The sequence below is a fragment of the Tachyglossus aculeatus genome, chromosome 2, assembly GCF_015852505.1.
Source record: "Tachyglossus aculeatus isolate mTacAcu1 chromosome 2, mTacAcu1.pri, whole genome shotgun sequence".
In the NCBI taxonomy this organism is placed as follows: Eukaryota; Metazoa; Chordata; class Mammalia; order Monotremata; family Tachyglossidae; genus Tachyglossus; species Tachyglossus aculeatus.
In genome coordinates, this window is record NC_052067.1 from 70,933,069 (window position 1) to 70,951,713 (window position 18,645).

At 39.5% G+C, this 18,645-nt stretch overlaps 1 protein-coding gene across 4 annotated transcripts in view; it reads right to left on the reverse strand.

Annotated features, from left to right (window-relative positions):
- The window catches only part of STXBP5 (syntaxin binding protein 5), a 179,242-nt gene that overhangs the window by 108,824 nt on the left and 51,773 nt on the right, over nucleotides 1–18,645 (reverse strand). For all 4 annotated transcript variants that reach the window (XM_038742277.1, XM_038742273.1, XM_038742274.1 and 1 more), the window contains exon 5: nucleotides 263–397. In XM_038742277.1, coding sequence (XP_038598205.1) covers nucleotides 263–397 — 135 coding nt within the window. The remainder of the gene's footprint in view (nucleotides 1–262; nucleotides 398–18,645) is intronic.

Here is an 18,645-nt window from a genome sequence, read left to right on the forward strand (position 1 = left end):
GAAGAACTCATAACATTCAATTTTCAAAACACAATAGCTATATATGGATTTATAAATTACGGATGCTTTAGGAACCATTGAGAGAACCTAAAGCATTTGAAGTTGCTTGCGCACAGATTGCTAGTAGATCATTCCTGGAAACAAAATTGCATTCCTTAATTTTAACGTTTAAAGCAAAAACTGTATTAGATAATCGATTGTATTTGATATCTTTATATATGGCACTAAGATTTTCAAATATTGAATATTTGATCAAACTCACAGTTCAATGGCTTTATTCCACATAATGACGTAGCCTGATAGGGTGAAGGACTCCACATTGACAATATGTATGTTACCTCTTTCGGTACCCACATATAGCCACTTACTCTGGAAAGGCAGATGGCAAAATGTTATTCTGCAAGAGATAATTTATTAATAGAATTAGGGAGATTTTTTTCTAAATCCTATAATCACCCCAGTAATTCCACAATGACATAAGAAAATCAGGAAAGGTAAAAAAATGTTTCTAAACTGATGCTCATCTCTTTATAACACCTGAAAATTTCTTCTTCATATGGTAGCATAAAAAATGAGAAAATTTCAGGGTCAGTGATAATCTCCGAACCCATTTTGAGAGCTGCAGGATAAGTGAACCAAAGAATATATGAATTTTAAAATACTGAGCACTGAAATAAAACATTCAAGTAAATAAAGCAGTTTCTCATTTTGTAATAAATTTTCAATGGCAATATAAAATTGATAAGCTATCATATTGCGATATATGTCTACATAAGAACTGTACCAAATAATTCTATGCATCCTCTATTCTTTATTTTCTGAGGTTTAAATAAAATTGAATGTATAAATCACATACTATATACTATAAACTACAAATCACATACTATATAACTATAGCTATAACTTATAACTATAACTCTATTTATTCTGACGGTTCTGACACCTGTCTACATGCTTTGTTTTGTTGTCTGTCTCCCCCTTCTAGACTGTGAGCCCGTTGTTGGGTAGGGACCGTCTCTATATGCTGCTTACCTGTACTTCCCAAGCGATTAGTACAGTGCTCTGCACACAGTAAGCGCTCAATAAATATGACTGAATGAAGAAATGAAAGCAATATATTGAAATGTAAATTCCATGTAAAAAATTGCAGAATATCCAGTTATTGATAAGTCATGAAAAACCAATTCTAATATAAAATTTTATCTGCAACACTAAAATGTCAAGGAAAAATTCAGAAATTGAGTCTAGTTCTTTTATACATAGTACAGTCTTATATTGCTATTACTAATAATGGTAATATACATTATACAGTATGCATATTATACCTATGATAATGGTATACAAACTAATAATCTAGGTGTTAGTATACATATGTATATGTACATACACAAACATGTTTACATATATATTGCATATACACATGTATATATGCATATGTACATACACAAACATATATATATATTAAGTGAAGGTCAGGCTAGCATAAAAAACAATCCATCAATAAATGGTATTTATTGAGCACTTGCTATGTGTGCAGACCACGTAGTAAACTTTGGGAGAATCCAGAAGAATGAGCAGATACGTTCCCTACCCATAGCAGGCTTATAGTCTAGAGGGAGAGACAGACTTCAATATGAATAATTTATAAAATATATTTTAAAGATATGTACATAAATGCTGTGGGGTTGACAGTGGGGCGAATATCAAATGTCCAAACATCACAGATCTACATGCATAGACTAGGCAGAAGGGAGAACGAGCGGGGGAAGAGAAGGCTTAACTGGGGAAGGCCTCTTGGAAAAGATGTGACTTTAATAACACTTCATTCATTCATTCAATCGTATTTATAATAATAACAATGATGAAGATGGCATTTGTTAAGTGCTTACTACGTGCCAAGCACTGTTCTAAGCACTGGGGTGGATACAAGGTAATCAGGGTACCCCACATGGGGCTCACAGTCTCAATTCCCATTTTACAAATGAAGTAACAGGCACAGAGAACTTAAGTGGCTTACCCAAGGTCACACAGCAGACAAGTGAGGGAGCCGGGATTAGAATCCACGTCTTCTTGACTCCCAAGATGGGTTCTTGCTAATTCTCTACTTACTGTACTGTACTGCAATGCACTGTACTAAGTGCTTGGGAGTGTACAATATAGCAACAGACACATTCCCTGCCCAAAATGAGCTTACAGTCTAGAAGGGGAGACAGGCACTCATATACATAAATAAATTACAGATAAATACATATGTGCTGGGGGCTGGGAGGGAGTATGAATGAAGGGAGCAAGTTAGGGAGACACAGAAGGGAGTGGGAGAAGAGGAGAGGAGAGTTTAGGCAGGGAAGGCTTCTTAGAAAAGATGTGCCTTCAATAAGGCTTTGAAGTGGGGGAGAGCAATTATCTGGCTCATATGAGGAGGAGGGTGCACCAGACCAGAGGCAGGATGTGGGCAAGAGGTCGGCAGTGAGATAGATGAGATCAAGGTACAGTGAGAAGGTTAGCATTAGAGGACTAGTGAAGATTTTGAAAGAATATTAAGACATCTGCACATACAAACCTACATACTGCTTATTCAAGGATATAGATGTGGCTCAAAAAGACGCAGGAATAAGAATCCCAAGCATACCTTGCACAAAAACTGTCCGCTCTTGCGCTACTTTTTGCTAGCAAATGACTGATAATTTCAGTTTTGTTTCAAAGGAATGATTTTCTAAAAGCTTCTGCTCAAGGGCAGCTATTTTTCTTGACTGCAGCATGCCAAAGATGTCCATCTCTCAATATCTGTTTGTTATGATACCCTTTCTGATGCTGATATTTCAGCATGCTTACAATGCTTCCTTCATCCCCCTGTTTTTTAACTTCATTTTTGCTCATCATCCAGTTGTTTTGGGGTTTTTGCCAATGGTATTTGTTAAGCACTTACTATGTGAATAAGCACTGAGGTAGACACAAGCTAACTAGGCCAGACACAGTCCATGTCCCACCTGTGGCTCACAGTCTTAATCCCCATTTTACAAATGAGGTAACAGGCACAGAGAAGTTAAGTGACTGGCCCAAGGTCACATAGCAGATTATTGGTAGAGCTGGGATTAGAACCCAGGGCATTCTGACATCCAGATCTATGCTCTATCTACTAGATTATGCTGCTTCTCTACCCACATACGGGTCTATATAGCCCACTGTCAACTAGACGTCTCATAAATCCCAGCAATGAAGGAAATGGATGAAGGAAAGCGTGTTAATGTCTGGAATATCTTTCCAAGTAATGTGGAATGACACAGATGATGCAGATAAGAGTAATCAAGACACTGGATTTGGATTTCACAGAGTGCAGATTTCATTCATCATCATCATCATCAACAATCGTATTTACTGAGCGCTTACTATGTGCAGAGCACTGTACTAAGTGCTTGGGAAGTACAGGCTGGCAACTTTCATTCATTCAATCGTATTTATTGAGCGCTTACTGTGTGCAGAGCACTGTACTAAGTGCTTGGGAAGTACAAGTTGGCAACATTCATTCATTCATTCAATCGTATTTATTGAGCGCTTACTGTGTGCAGAGCACTGTACTAAACGCTTGGGAAGTACAAGTTGGCAACATATAGAGACGGTCCTTACCCAACAGTGGGCTCACAGTCTAGAAGGGGGAGACAGACAACAAAACAACACATATTAACAAAATAAAATAAATAGAATAAATATGTACAAATAAAATAAACAAATAGAGTAATAAATACGTACAAACATATATACATATATACAGGTGCTATGGGGAGGGGAAGGAGGTAATGCAGGGGGGATGGGGAGGGAGAGGAGGGGGAGAGGAAGGACGGGGTTCAGTCTGGGAAGGCCTCCTGGAGGAGGTGAGCTCTCAGTAGGGCTTTGAAGGGAGGAAGAGAGCTAGCTTGGCGGATGTGTGGAGGGAGGGCATTCCAGGCCAGGGGGAGGATGTGGGCCAGGGGTTGACGGCGGGACAGGCGAGAACGAGGCACAGTGAGGAGATTAGCGGCAGAGGAGCGGAGGGTGCGGGCTGGGCTGTAGAAGGAGAGAAGGGAGGTGAGGTAGGAGGGGGCAAGGTGATGGACAGCCTTGAAGCCGAGGGTGAGGAGTTTTCACAGTCTGCCAAAGAGCTCTATCAATGTGTGGACCTGCCTCACTGCTTCACTCTGGCAATTTTTCTGAAGGCTACATTGGCTTTCTTATACTGTACTGTTGTACCATATGCTGCCTAGATGCAAGAATTCCCTGACAGCATTTTTTATTGTCTTTGTTAAACATCTACCATGTGCCAGGCAGATACAGCCTAATGAGACTGAACACAATGCACATCCCACATGGGGCTCTCAGTTGTGATTCCTGGTTGCCAATGAAGATCGTTAGTTGGAGGTTCACACTACCAAGACCTTTCCTGACTTCTGGCTCTTGGACAGTGCAGAGCAGTAGGATTACTCTTCACAGCTGTTTACACTGAGATCTGTGACCCTAAGTGCCGTCATCCACATAGAACTCAAAATAATCGCCTCTAGGATTTTCATAATGTTTGAAGCCTATGAATTCAAAGGGTTTCTCCAAGGATCAGATACACATTTGAATGTCAGTACCTAGGTTCCTTTTGTGGTCTCCTGCCCATCCCACTGTTGGGTAGGGACCGTCTCTATATGTTGCCAACTTGTACTTCCCAAGCGCTTAGTACAGTGCTCTGCACACAGTAAGCACTCAATAAATACGATTGATAGATTGACTGATCTCTGAAGGGTACACTTAAGACTGGATAGACAACAGGCATTACGTTCCACCAACTTCGAAACAAGCCCGTTACACTGAGGATCTTGATGAACATGACAGAGTAGCCAAATATAGCATTTGTCGAAACCCAGATCTATTGATGAATTCAAGGACCTCTGAATCCTGTGCATATATTTCAACATCTTCCATACCCATATCTGACACAGACCAACTCCAAAACTCTTCCCTTACCCCTCCTTCTGAATGAACAATGTCCTAAATTTTTAAGTAGCATTATTTTAAAAGTTCAGGCGGTGGTTTTAAGATCTGATTTCAGGTTTTGACTACTTTTGCAGAACTTCCTTTTTAGAAACAAGTTAAGCATGCAGTGATGGAAAAGATGGCTCTGGTCAACTCGGCTGATAATAGTTCAACAAATGATTTATATCAGATAAATCCCAGACTCTCTACACCATGTGATACTGACATTATATGCATATATAAAGACAAGTCAAATATGGAAGTATTTTAATGTAATTTAAAGACCAATATATTGTAATTAACATGCCTTTGTTTCCAAGTACCAAAGTTTAATAATTATTGAGTAAATATATGCTTAGAATTAAACCCTATCTATTGCTACTGACATTCAATGGGCAACAAACTCCAGAATATATGTGAAGACTTTGATTCATCAACATCTATTTTGGATGGGGACTTTTAAAAGGAAAATACTAGCAATCTAAAATGAATACCATAGGTTCGCTCAGTTAGACAAAATATATAACATATTCCAACTTATTGGCCATATTTAGGTGTCAAAATGGAAATTTGGGAAAGGAATAAGTTTTTGTTAGTATGAATGCTTTGTAAACATGCTAAATGGTACACTGTATAAATTGAAGGATTCCCAGCTGATCAAAAAGTGCCAGAGTGCCACTCGATAACAGTTTAAAGAAGTAGCAAGGGATGCCACAGAGGAACCCAAGTGAGGCTGTCAGTCTTTCTCCCCCTCCACCCTCAGTGGCATTTGTTAGGCTCTTACTATGTGCCAGACACTGTACTAAGTGCTGGGGTAGAAACAAGCTAATTAGGTTGGATAAAGTCCACATCCTACATGGGGCTCTCAGTCTTAATCCCCATTTTAAAGATTAGGTAATTGAGGCCCAGAGAAGTTAGTATCTTGCCAAGGTCACAAGTGGCAGAGCCGGGATTAGAACCCAGGTCCTTAAGACTCTCAGGCTGGTGCTCTATCCACAGGCCATGCTGCTTCTCCATGAGAAGTATCATCAGGCTCCCCATGTCCTGGTTGTCCCTGGCATGGCTAGGAAGCAGGGGAGAGGCCAGAATAAAGAGGATCCTTCTGGGCAGGTTTCTCACTGACCTTTCTGCTTCTCCTCCTCCCAGATGTCTGAGCCAGCTTCCCACATCTGCAGCTGACCCTCTCTACAGCAGCTCTCCCTTTTTTCCCTCTTTCCCTGCCCTCTTTTGTTAACTTTATTTAATGGTGACTTTAAATTACTAGAATAATAACACACTAAGTATTTAGCTGGCAGGAGACTAATCAATCAATGGTATTTATTGAGTACTACTTTGTGAAGAGTGAAGGCACACCTCCTCCAAGAGTCCTTTCTTGACTAAGCCCTCTTGTCCTTTCCTTCAACGCCCTTCTGCATCACTCTGACTTGCTCCCTTTATTCATCCCTCCCATCCAGGTCCACAGTACTTAAACACATATCTGTAATTTATTTATATTAATGTCTGTCTCCCCCTCTAGACTGTAAGTTTATTGTGGGCAGAGAATATGTCTGTTATATTGCACTTTTCCAACCACTTATTCTCTAAGCGCTCAATAAATATGATACTAAGCTTGTGGGAGCATACAATATAAAAGAGTAGGTAACGATAATCCCTGCCCACAAGGAGGAATTCTAGGATGCATAGCCTCCTTTCTGCTACGACTTATTTTCTCCAACAGATGCACTAGTAAAATGTGCCTAATTAAACTGAATTTAAATAAACAGTAAAGACAGCTGAAGTAAAAAAATAGTCTCTTGAATTGATAACTTTCATTAAAATTCTGATGAGATTTTCCAATGTTCTTTTAATACACTTTGTAAAGGTCATATAAATAAATGTTTGAAAATCACAGGTAACATTTTATCTACATTTTACAGCCTAATGTAATTATCAAATAAACCAGTTTGAACTTTACACACTAAATTGTACAAGATATTCTTTGTACAAAGCTAATGTACAGACTCATGGCACAGGAGTGATTTTTAATTTGCCATCAATACTTAAAAAGCACAACTCAGAAAGTACGAAAATGATAAAAGTAATTTCCATACTTTCTAAGTTATACTCATTACAGAGAATAGCCTCTGATTTGTGTTTCAGATTTAAAATGACCAATTTGTTCTTTTTTAAAAGTGCACTCTAGTGCTTGGTACCTTATCCTATTATAGGGAAAAGAACAGCTGCAGGAAAAGTTTCAAGAAATAACCAGACTTGATGTCAATACCCTAGAGTTGAACAAAATTCAAGACTCTTTAATCTCTTAAGTCAAACCCAAAACAATTATTGATATTTAGACACCTATAGAAAATGCTCATTGGTATTTGACATAATCCATATCTACATAAAACAAATATTTTTCAGTAGGATTTATATGGCACAGATCAATACAACTGGAAGCTGTCCCAGGGCTCATTTCCATAACAAGCAACTTGTGAGACTTTGGGAGTAGAGGTGAAAATGTTTTCCATCTCCAAATTAAGACAGTTTTATTCACTCTGAAAATGAGGAGTTCAGTTTTAGATATACTGAGCTAGAAAGTTGGCAGGACATCCTTGTAGTGATAACCTGGAGGCAAGAGGAAATTCAAGAACACAGAGGATGTAGATCTGGACTAACAAGGTAGATTTGGCAATCATCCACATAGAAGTGATCACTGAAGCTGTGGGACTGGATGAATTCCAAGTTGCTTCGTTATGGGCAGGGAACGTGGCTGCTAATTCTGTTGCATTGTACTCTCCCAAGCACTTAGTTCAGGGCTCTGCAGATATTAAGCGCTCAATAAATATGACATTGATTATAAATTGAGAAGAGAAGGGGACACAAAACAGAGTCTTGAGAGACATCCAGTAAGGGGTTGAGAGGCAGAAGAAGAGCTGGCAAAGGAGACCAAGAAGGATTGGTCAGAGCAGCGAGGAGGGAAACTGTACAAAAAAAAAAAAAAAATCAAGTTTAGATAGTTTTCCAGGGATAGGGAGTGGTCCACAGTGTCAAAAGCAGCAGAGGGGTCAAGAATAATTAGGATAAAGTTGAACTGATTAAATTTTTTCAGTAAGTGCTATTTATTGAGTACTCACTTGTGTGCAGAGCACTACTTGGCACTTGGGAGGGCACATCTTAACATACTTGGTAGACACGTTTCCTGACCATAACAAGCTTTCAGTCTAGAGGAGTGTAAATCCAGATTTTACATGAAGGCAGTAACCTTAGAGAGGGCAGTCTCAGCTCACCTCCTCCAGGAGACCTTCCCAGACTGAGCCCCCTTTTTCCTCTCCTCCTCCTCATCCCCCCCACCCTACCTCCTTCCCCTCCCTACAGCACCCGTATATATGTCTGTACAGATTTATTACTCTATTTATTTTACTTGTACATATTTACTATTCTATTTATTTTGTTAACGATGTGCATCTTAATGATGTGCATTTAGCTTTACTTCTATTTATTCTGATGACTTGACACCTGTCCACATGTTTTGTTTTGTTTGTCTCCTCCTTCTAGACTGTGAGCCCGTTGTTGGGTAGGGACTGTCTCAATATGTTGCCAACTTGTACTTCCCAAGCGCTTAGTACAGTGCTCTGCATACAGTGAGCGCTCAATAAATACAACTAAATGAATGAATAAAAAGGGTAAAAACTGAACTTTAGAAGTTCAAGAAAGGGGAAGAGGAAATAGAAGCATTGGGTATATGCCACCCATTCCAGGAGTTTAAACAGGAATGGGAAGGGGGAGAGAGGGCAGCCAGCTGTTTGGTGCAGTGGAGTCCAGAGGTATTTTTAGTGGACCTTTTTGAAGTCAGAGGGGAAGAATTTTTTGGAGTGAGAAGTTGACAATTGTGAACAGGATGTTCTGGAAGAAGAGTTAGGCACAAGTGATTTCAGAAAGGGCTAAGGAAGGAATTATTGCACAGGTAGAGAGGATAGATTTTGAAAGCAGACAAGAGATTTCAGTATGAAAGCTGGCTGAGAAGGCAGAGCATGTATGTGTGGGATGGCAAGAATAAATAGTATTTTGTGAGGAGCCAAGGGTCTGAGGGCTTTGATTTTGTCATGAGAATAGTTAGTAAGGTCAACCAGTGAAGGGGAGGTAGAAGTACTGGAAGAAATAGAAGGAGGATTCAAGAGGGGGTTATAAACCTAGCTGGTAGAGGCAATGGGCATGAGGGTCTATGAGGAAGAAGCAGCATTGCTGAGCTGATGTGAGGGCAGTTAAGAGTAAATAAGGCTGAATTTGAAGTGGCTGAACACCATGAGCACAGGAGAATAGGCATAATTTAGATATGCCACATTTCAATTGAATTGTTTGCTTTCATCACCTTGGGAATTTTACCTAACCCTAAGTAAGCTATTCAGCATGAATATTTCCATCAAATAATACAACACTATTTTCACATGCACTTAAAAAAAAACAACACCCTACAGTTAGCATTTTAGGACTCAAAATGAAGCCTTCAAAATAAATCACTATTTTAGTGTTTTATACTTATTGTTTTTCAAAAATAATTTTAACTATTGATATTAACCCCCAATTATAATTTCTTGTCTTATTTTATACAATACATACGAATCATCTCATAACGTCTTCACTGGAAATAAGAATTATTACCTAACAGATTTTCGAGTACAACATTATCATAAAAATACAAGCTACTAAATCATCTGAAGTTCATTCACTCATTTAAAAATAAATGAACATGAAATTTAGTTTAGAGAAGAAGAATTAATTATATATCAGACTTCAAAAATGAATTTAAGAAAACATATTTAGGAAGTGATACAAGATGAAACAACTAATCTCCACCAAGAAAGGGCAGCCAATAAGAAAGTTCTGGATATCCTGAGCAAAAACGGATTCAGTGATAAGCAGAGAGTACAGATGAATAGCTCACATTATATATTTGGACATGGATTAAGGGAAACAAAAAGAAAGGTTCATCATTTAAAAAACAAAGATTTAAAAAAGAAAAATCTTTAAAAAAAAAAAAAGCAAGGTCAAACCTTGGAATGCAATTTTAAAAGGAAAGACATTTTTAAAATTCCCCAAACAGGGAATTATGTATGCATGCAAACATAGTACGTACACATAAATCTCTATATGTTTAATAAAATTCCCAACAAATAATAATTGCATACTTGAAAAATGCAATGTTTCAATTGTTTTCTGAAATATTAAATCAATAGGGAATATGAGGATTGATAATCCTAGGGTCTAGTTTTTTTTTTAAAAGTCACAATTTAAAAAATTAATTGCATGTTACACTCAGGATTCCTTTTTATGTTGTCATTTGCATAAAGTCTATACACTATGCTGGCTTTGAAACTACTTTTCATTTTTTGGATGCTCTGAATGCTTTAACTGCTTCATATTAGCTTCTCCTCAAGTGCTAAATTTAAATCAACAGAACTGTTTAATATTTAATCATTGTAGTATTTGTTAAGAGCTTACTATGTACCAAGTGCTGGGGTAAATAGATATACTCTAATCAGTTTGAACACATTCCCTGTCACACATGGGGCTCACAGTCTAAACAGAAGGGAAAACAGGTATTGAACACCTGTCATACAGATGAGTAATCTGAGGCACAGAGAAATTAAGTTACTTTTCCAAGGTCACACAGCAAGCAACTGGAAGATCCAGGATTAGAATTCAAGTCATCTGACTCCAAGGCCCATGATATTTCCACTAGGCTACACTGCTTAATTTTTGGAGAAAAATTAAGATTTTCTTCTACCCCGTTAAGATCACAAGCTTTGCACTGAAATATTGTTTTCAATATTTTACAAAATGTACAGATTGTTAATGAAGAATTACTGAAATTACTGGAAACCACAATCACACAAGCAATTAGAGTCCAATGCCCATCCGGGCTTCAGAATTAGTTTAAAAATGCATCGCTTTGAGAAGTTTTAAGTTTTTCTTCAAAAGAGGTATCTCCAAGAATAGCATGTTAAAAAGTACCCAGAAAACTCTATGATTTTCTAGACATTGAAAGTGAACTCAATCAATCTTTTGAACTGCTTTGAGTATTAGAACGATCAAACCAGAACACTAAGAAAAAACAAACCGAAGAGGAGTTTATAAATTATATTTATGGACTTAATTCCAATTTATGATTTATACAATTGGCATATTATGTATATATTATAATAATGTCAATTAATTTAATTTGCAGTATTGCATTGCTTGATGGACTATATTAACAGTGGCAGCAGGGTCACTTCATAGGCAATTTTCAGATACATTCAAAGGATTTCTTTTGTAACCGTAGTTCGTGTCAGAGCTACTTAAAAAAAAAACCTTAGTCATGACGTACGACTAGACAACAAAATCCTACAATTCCTGAAAAGTCTATTATGAATGTCTGACAAACATTTTATATTTGTATTAGCATATTAAATATTTTACGGACAATTTGGAAAATTTACAGTAGACAACAGGAAATGTAATATTTTAGTCAAACTTCTTTTATGAAGATATACCTGACACCTGGAATTGCCTACTATCTATACTTCTTTATCAAAAGTAGCTATCTTTACCCTTGCTTCCTCAACTTAAAACCAATTTTTTGTTCATGGTGGAATATCCTCTTCAATTCCATAATTACTTAGTTTCTTTTAAATTGCAATTTTGGGTTGGAGATTGTGTCAAAGGTCTTTTGAAGTCTAGACACTGTTTATTGTATGTATTTACTTGCTTTCAGCTCTTACATGTTTATTTCATATTCAAAAAAAGTTCGTACAGATCATCGATGCTTGATATCAGAAGCCAAATTGTCTTTTCCCCAAACATGTGCATGTCTAAATGATTACTGACACCAAACTAAATATAAATTTTATTAAATTCTCAGAAATTAAAGTGAGATATTCTAGGATCACCTTTAAAATCTTACTCAAAGATGTCCCATGGGCACAAGTTCTCCAGTACAGTGGCCCTCTTTAAATATAAACTGAATGCACTGTCTATAAATGTCAATTCCTCTGACTTTTCTTTTTAAAAAGATCCTTTTTCAGCAATACCAAAGTAAAAAAATTCATTGTAACTTCATTCAATTGTATTTATTGAGCACTTACTGTGTGCAAAACATTGTACCAAGCACTTGGGAGAGTATACTGTAACAATAGACACATTCCCTGCCCACAACAAGCTTACCTACTGGCTATCTCAATGAACTGTATTTATTGAAAGCTTACTTTATGCAAAGCACTGTATTAAATGCTTGGGAGAGTACAATACAACAGAATTGGTAGGCACATTCCCCGCCTACGACTAGCTCAAAGAATACACGGGGAGAAAGGCATTAGTATAAATTACTGATAAGTACATATGTGGTATGGGGCTGAATCATCCAGTGATTCTCACTATTTGCTAGATAGCTTCTTGTTGTCTGTAGATTTATAAGTTCTCGTTGGCTTTGACGAACTCTATAAAGCTCTTTTTGGCCACAGACCCTCATTTATTCTCATTACCTGAATTCATTCATTCATTCAATCGTATTTATTGAGCGCTTACTGTGTGCAGAGCACTGTACTAAGCGCTTGGGAAGTACAAGTTGGCAACATATAGAGACGGTCCCTACCCAACAGTGGGCTCACGGTCTAGAAGGGGAGGGACTGAATGTGAGTCAGATCAGGATTGGTATTATTACCTTTGTTTTACAGCTGGGAAGTGGACACAAATATTAGTTTACTTGTCTAAAATATCAGACTGCCATAGGGATAGGATTAAATTCCATATCTCCTAATTTAGTTCACTGCTTCTCCCGTTACCCTGTTACCTCCAAGCATAAATATGGAGTTTCTCCAAGTCCATGCAGAAAAACTGATTAAAATTCAGCTATATCCAGGATTTATTCTGGAGAATGTAAGCCTAAGGCTAAAGTGCTTCTCTAAACGGAAAGACTTCTAATATTAAAAGCTAGATTTCTGCCTTGTTAAGTATATGGCATTAAAGTGCAATGGAATTGAAATAGTAGAACGCAGTTCCAGGATGTATTGGACCCAGTGTGCAAAGACTTAACATAGTCCACAGATATTCTGACAGTAATGCAAAAAGATACCCAGAGTAAATAAATTCTATTTCTACCACTGGAAATGCCTAAGGCCATCTTTTCCATTGTCATATCTATATCAATCCAGGTATAACAAAGCCTTGTTTACCTGGTCTCCTTCTTTTAAGTTCAGGTTTATTTGGTTCATTTTTGGCCTGATGTTTACATTCCATCCCCAGAACCCAGCTCCCAACCTTGGCTCTCGTGTCTGAGATGCAGAATAATTAAAAATTGGTACCAGGGAAGGTGAATACACTCCCGCTCCTTTCTACAGAAGGGAGCCAGTTATGACAGTGCTCCATAATTATCTCTGAATTTGTCTATAAGCCAGGATTGGCAACTAAGACTGCCAGTTGTGATGAACCTACATATTGCATATCAGCCATCTTCAAAATATCTGGGTTTTTTTGTAGATTCAAATTGTGTCCGGTATTCATTCATTCAATCGTATTTACTGAGCGCTTACTGTGTGAACAGCACTGTACTGAGCACTTGAAAACTACAATTCAGCAACAGATAGAGACAATCCCTACCCAACAACGGTCTCACAGTCTAGAAGGGGGAGACAGACAACAAAACAAGTAGACAGGCAACAGGTTGGATACAGTCCATGTCTCACATGAGTTGCCCAATCTTAATCCCCATTTTACAAATGAGTAACTGAGGCACAGAGAAGTGACTTGCCCATGGTCACACAGCATACAGGTGGCAGAGCTGGGATTAGAACCCAGGTCCTCTGACTGAAAGGCCTGTGCTCTTTCAACCAGGCTAGGCTGCTTCTCATTTATTTACTGATATTTACTTATATTTTCCAAGCACTGAACTCAGTTTAAAGACTCAACCTAATAAAATCACTTGGCTTTCTGGACCCAAATTTTCATGGAAATACAATCATTGTTGGATTCTTTTTCACTAACCAAAAATATCTCTTGTTAGATGTTGGGTTGATGCAGCTGTGCATGTGCAGTATGTCTAAATGTTCACAAACTCTTAAAAGAAGTCATTTCTCTTCAAATTTACCTAGGATGGCAAATCAAAATGTCTGAATCTGGGGAGGTAATCATCCTGGGGTTCGAAACACTCCAAGTCCTCTCTTTCCGTAAGAATTCCCCATTACAATATGTATTTTCTAGTTACATTTCTTTTTTGGTACAATAACCACAATGACAATGTATGCTGTCAATGGACATAAGATGAATATTTAAGCAGATATTTATCTCTCTGCCCTTATGGGTCTAACCCAAGGAGTAAGGGACTTATGAAGAGACATATCAACTCAATAGTATTTCTGAAGTGACCAGCAGGGAGCATGGAGTGTAATTTGAACAATATGCAGAGGAAAGTGTAATACTGTACTACTAAAGACTAAGGATGTAGCTGGGAAAGGCATGGAACAGGAAATCATTTTGAATTTTTTTTCAAAAATCCTGAGAAAGCACACAAGGGGAGTCTCCTATAAGTAAAGAGCAAACCTATCAATCTAACCCATCAATGGCATTTATTGAGATTATTGTATGTAGAGCATTGTACTACGGTGCTTCATGAAGTACAATACGACAGAGTTGGTAGACACGTTCATTGCCCACAAAGAACCTATGGTCTGGGGGGGAGGCAGAAACTCTATAGAAATGATTTATAATATATAATTCATAAATATGTATAAGTGCTGTGGGTCTAGAGGGGGAAGCAGACACTCACAGAAATAATTTATAATATATAATTCATAGACATGTATGTAAGTGCTGTGGGGCTGAGCATGGGCAAATAAATGGCCAAAGACCAAAGATCCAAATGAACAGATGATACAGAGGGAAGAGGGAGTCAGGGATAAGAGGGCTTAATCGAGAAAGGCATCTTGAAGGAGATGTGAAACTAAGGAATTAACTAACAGTTGTGATCTCTTTTATTTATGAGCCAAAGAAGTACAGTTAAAGCTTTTCCCAAACACGTTTGATAGTCAATAAAAATCTCAATCTAGCAACCTAAAGAAAAAGAAAGGAACTGAGTTATAGGAAAGGCCCATCTATAAAATGGGAATTAAAATACAAGCTTGTTCTCCCTCCTCCTCAGACTGTGGGATGGGGACTGTGTCTGATCTGAATGTACTGCAGCTACCTTGGCACCTAGGTCAGTTCCTGGCACAAAGTGAACATTTAAATACCACAATTATTATTCTTAAGGCAAGGGAGAGACTAGGGCTGATCCAGGAATCAATCAAGCAATCATTCAGTTTTGAGGCCTGTCCTGAGTGCTTGGGAGAGTACAATATAACTGAGTTGGTAGACCCATCTGCTACAACTAGCTTACAGTTTACAGTCTAGAGGGGGAGAGATATCAATATAAATAGATTACAAATATGCACACACGTTTCCAGGAGAAGGGGTGGCAGACAGTATTGGAGGCAGCTGAGAGATCGAGGAGAATGAGGACACAGTACAAAGCCTGGGATTTGGCAAGAAGGAGATCATTGGTGACCTTCGAGATGGCAGTTTCTGTGGAGTGAATGAGGCAGAAACCAGACTGGAGGGAATCGAGGAAAACATTTTGCAGAAAAACATTTTGCAAAAAATATATACTAGCAGCAGAGTGAAGTATATATGAACTGGAGTGGGGAGAGATAGGAGGCACGGAGGTCAGCAAGGAGGCTGATGCAATAATCAAGATGGGATAGGATACATGGGATTAATGTGGTAGCAGTTTAGATGGAGAGAAAAGGAAGGATTTTAGTGGTGTTATGAAGGTTAAACTGACAAAATTTGGTGACGTACAGAACATGTGGGTTGAATGAGAGAGATGAGTTGAGGATAATGCCAAGTTTATGGGTTTGTGAGACAGGGAGAATAGTGGTGCTGACTGTTTACAGTGATGGGAAAGCCATGAGGAGGACAGTGTTTGGGTGGAAATATGAGGAATTCTATTTTGGACATACTAAGTTGGAGGTATCAGTGGAGCATCCAACTAAACATGTCCGGAGCAATTGAGTTCTTCTTGGGTGTGGATGTAGATGGAGAATAGAAAGGGACTTAAACTGAGCCTTGAGGGACTCCCACACTTAGATGGTGGGAGGCAGAGGAAGAGCCCACTCAAGAGGCTGAGAATGAACAGCCAGCGAGATAGGAGGAGAACCAAAAGAGGACCATGTCAGTAAATCAAAGATTGGATAACGTTTCCAGGAGAAGGGGTGGCAGACAGTATTGAAGGCAGCTGAGAGATTGAGGAGAATGAGGACAGAGTAAAAAGCCTTGGATTTGGCAAGAAGGAGATCATTGGTGACCTTCGAGATGGCAGTTTCTGTGGAGTGAATGAGGCAGAAACCAGACTGGAGGGAACTGAGGAGAGGAAGTAGGGACAGAGGGTAACTTACTCAATAAGTTTACCATTATTATTATCATTATTATTATCATTATTATTATTATTTGGAGAGGAATGGTGGGAGCTAGAAGGGGCTAGAAGTTCTATAGAAGAAGTTCTGTCCCTATTCCCAAGCCCTTAGTACCGTGTTCTGCACACAGTAACTATTCAAATATCACTGATTGATTGATATTCCAACAGGAATATACTTGAATATCACTAACAGCAAAGACATTTCAGATCAATGTTTGTTAAATCTGTTTTCTTTTACCCTACTGATGGGAAGGTGAAAGTGAAAGACATCACCTGCCACACACAGTCAATTTCTAAGGCACAAGGAAGGTTATCCAAGATGATAAGATGCATGGTAGACTTTGCAATAAGGAATTAAATGTTATACAACATCTGCTAGTAAGCATTTCAATATTCTTCCCAACATGTGTTCTAAGAAGATGAGGCCCTTTAAAACATAGAAAACCTCTAAATATGCAAAGACACGGCATTATTCCAACTACTGAAGTCTTTGCAGCAACGGGAGCCAAGGAAAATGGCAAAGCATAAAGAGCTAATGGCAGACCTGCTGAACTCCACAAGTATGCGTGGGACATCGTGCTTTAGCACTTACACAAGCTCTTCCTCAACAGATGGAGCACTGAGGAAATGCACCAAAATCTCTAAGTCGCCACCATCCTCAACGCAAAAGGTGAAAGATCACATTACAATTAAGCAGATCTTATTACTCTCCACTGGGGCAACAGCTTAGCCAGAGTACCCCTGTATCAACTACTAAAGAATGCTGTCAATGAAATGCTCAAAATGTGGCTTCAGATCTTTGCAGACATGGTCTTTGCCGCACATCAGACACAGGAAAAGTGGGGGCAGCAGCACTGGGAACTTCATGCTGTTTTTGCAAACCTTATGAAAGCATTTAACACCATCACTAACTAGATCTCAACACTGAAAATCTAAAAGTATATCTGGTTTCACTACAGTGGTACTTAGTACTCTGATACAACCATGAACGAGTTGTCTACACGCGCTGCCTAGAATTCCTCAACAACAACTCTCTCCTCGACCCCCTCCAGTCTGGCTTCCGTCCCCTTCATTCCACGGAAACTGCGCTCTCAAAGGTCACCAATGACCTCCTGCTTGCCAAATCCAACGGCTCATACTCTGTCCTAATCCTCCTCGACCTCTCAGCTGCCTTTGACACTGTGGACCACCCCCTTCTCCTCAACACGTTATCTGACCTTGGCTTCACAGACTCCGTCCTCTCCTGGTTCTCCTCTTATCTCTCCGGTCGTTCTTTCTCAGTCTCTTTTGCAGGCTCCTCCTCCCCCTCCCATCCTCTTACTGTGGGAGTTCCCCAAGGTTCAGTGCTTGGTCCCCTTCTGTTCTCAATCTACACTCACTCCCTTGGTGACCTCATTCGCTCCCACGGCTTCAACTATCACCTCTACGCTGATGACACCCAGATCTACATCTCTGCCCCTGCTCTCTCCCCCTCCCTCCAGGCTCGCATCTCCTCCTGCCTTCAGGACATCTCCATCTGGATGTCCGCCCGCCACCTAAAGCTCAACATGTCGAAGACTGAGCTCCTTGTCTTCCCTCCCAAACCTTGTCCTCTCCCTGACTTTCCCATCTCTGTTGACGGCACTACCATCCTTCCCGTCTCACAAGCCCGCAACCTTGGTGTCATCCTTGACTCCGCTCTCTCATTCACCCCTCACATCCAAGCCGTCACCAAAACCTGCCGGTCTCAGCTCCGCAACATTGCCAAGATCCGCCCTTTCCTCTCCATCCAAACCGCTACCCTGCTAATTCAAGCTCTCATCCTATCCCGTCTGGACTACTGCACTAGCCTTCTCTCTGATCTCCCATCCTCGTGTCTCTCTCCACTTCAATCCATACTTCATGCTGCTGCCCGGATTATCTTTGTCCAGAAACGCTCTGGACATATCACTCCCCTCCTCAAAAACCTCCAATGGCTACCGATCAATCTGCGCATCAGGCAGAAACTCCTCACGCTGGGCTTCAAGGCTCTCCATCACCTCGCCCCCTCCTACCTCACCTCCCTTCTCTCCTTCTACTGCCCAGCCCGCACCCTCCGCTCCTCCACCACTAATCTCCTCACTGTACCTCGCTCTCGCCTGTCCCGCCATCGACCCCCGGCCCACGTCATCCCCCGGGCCTGGAATGCCCTCCCTCTGCCCATCCGCCAA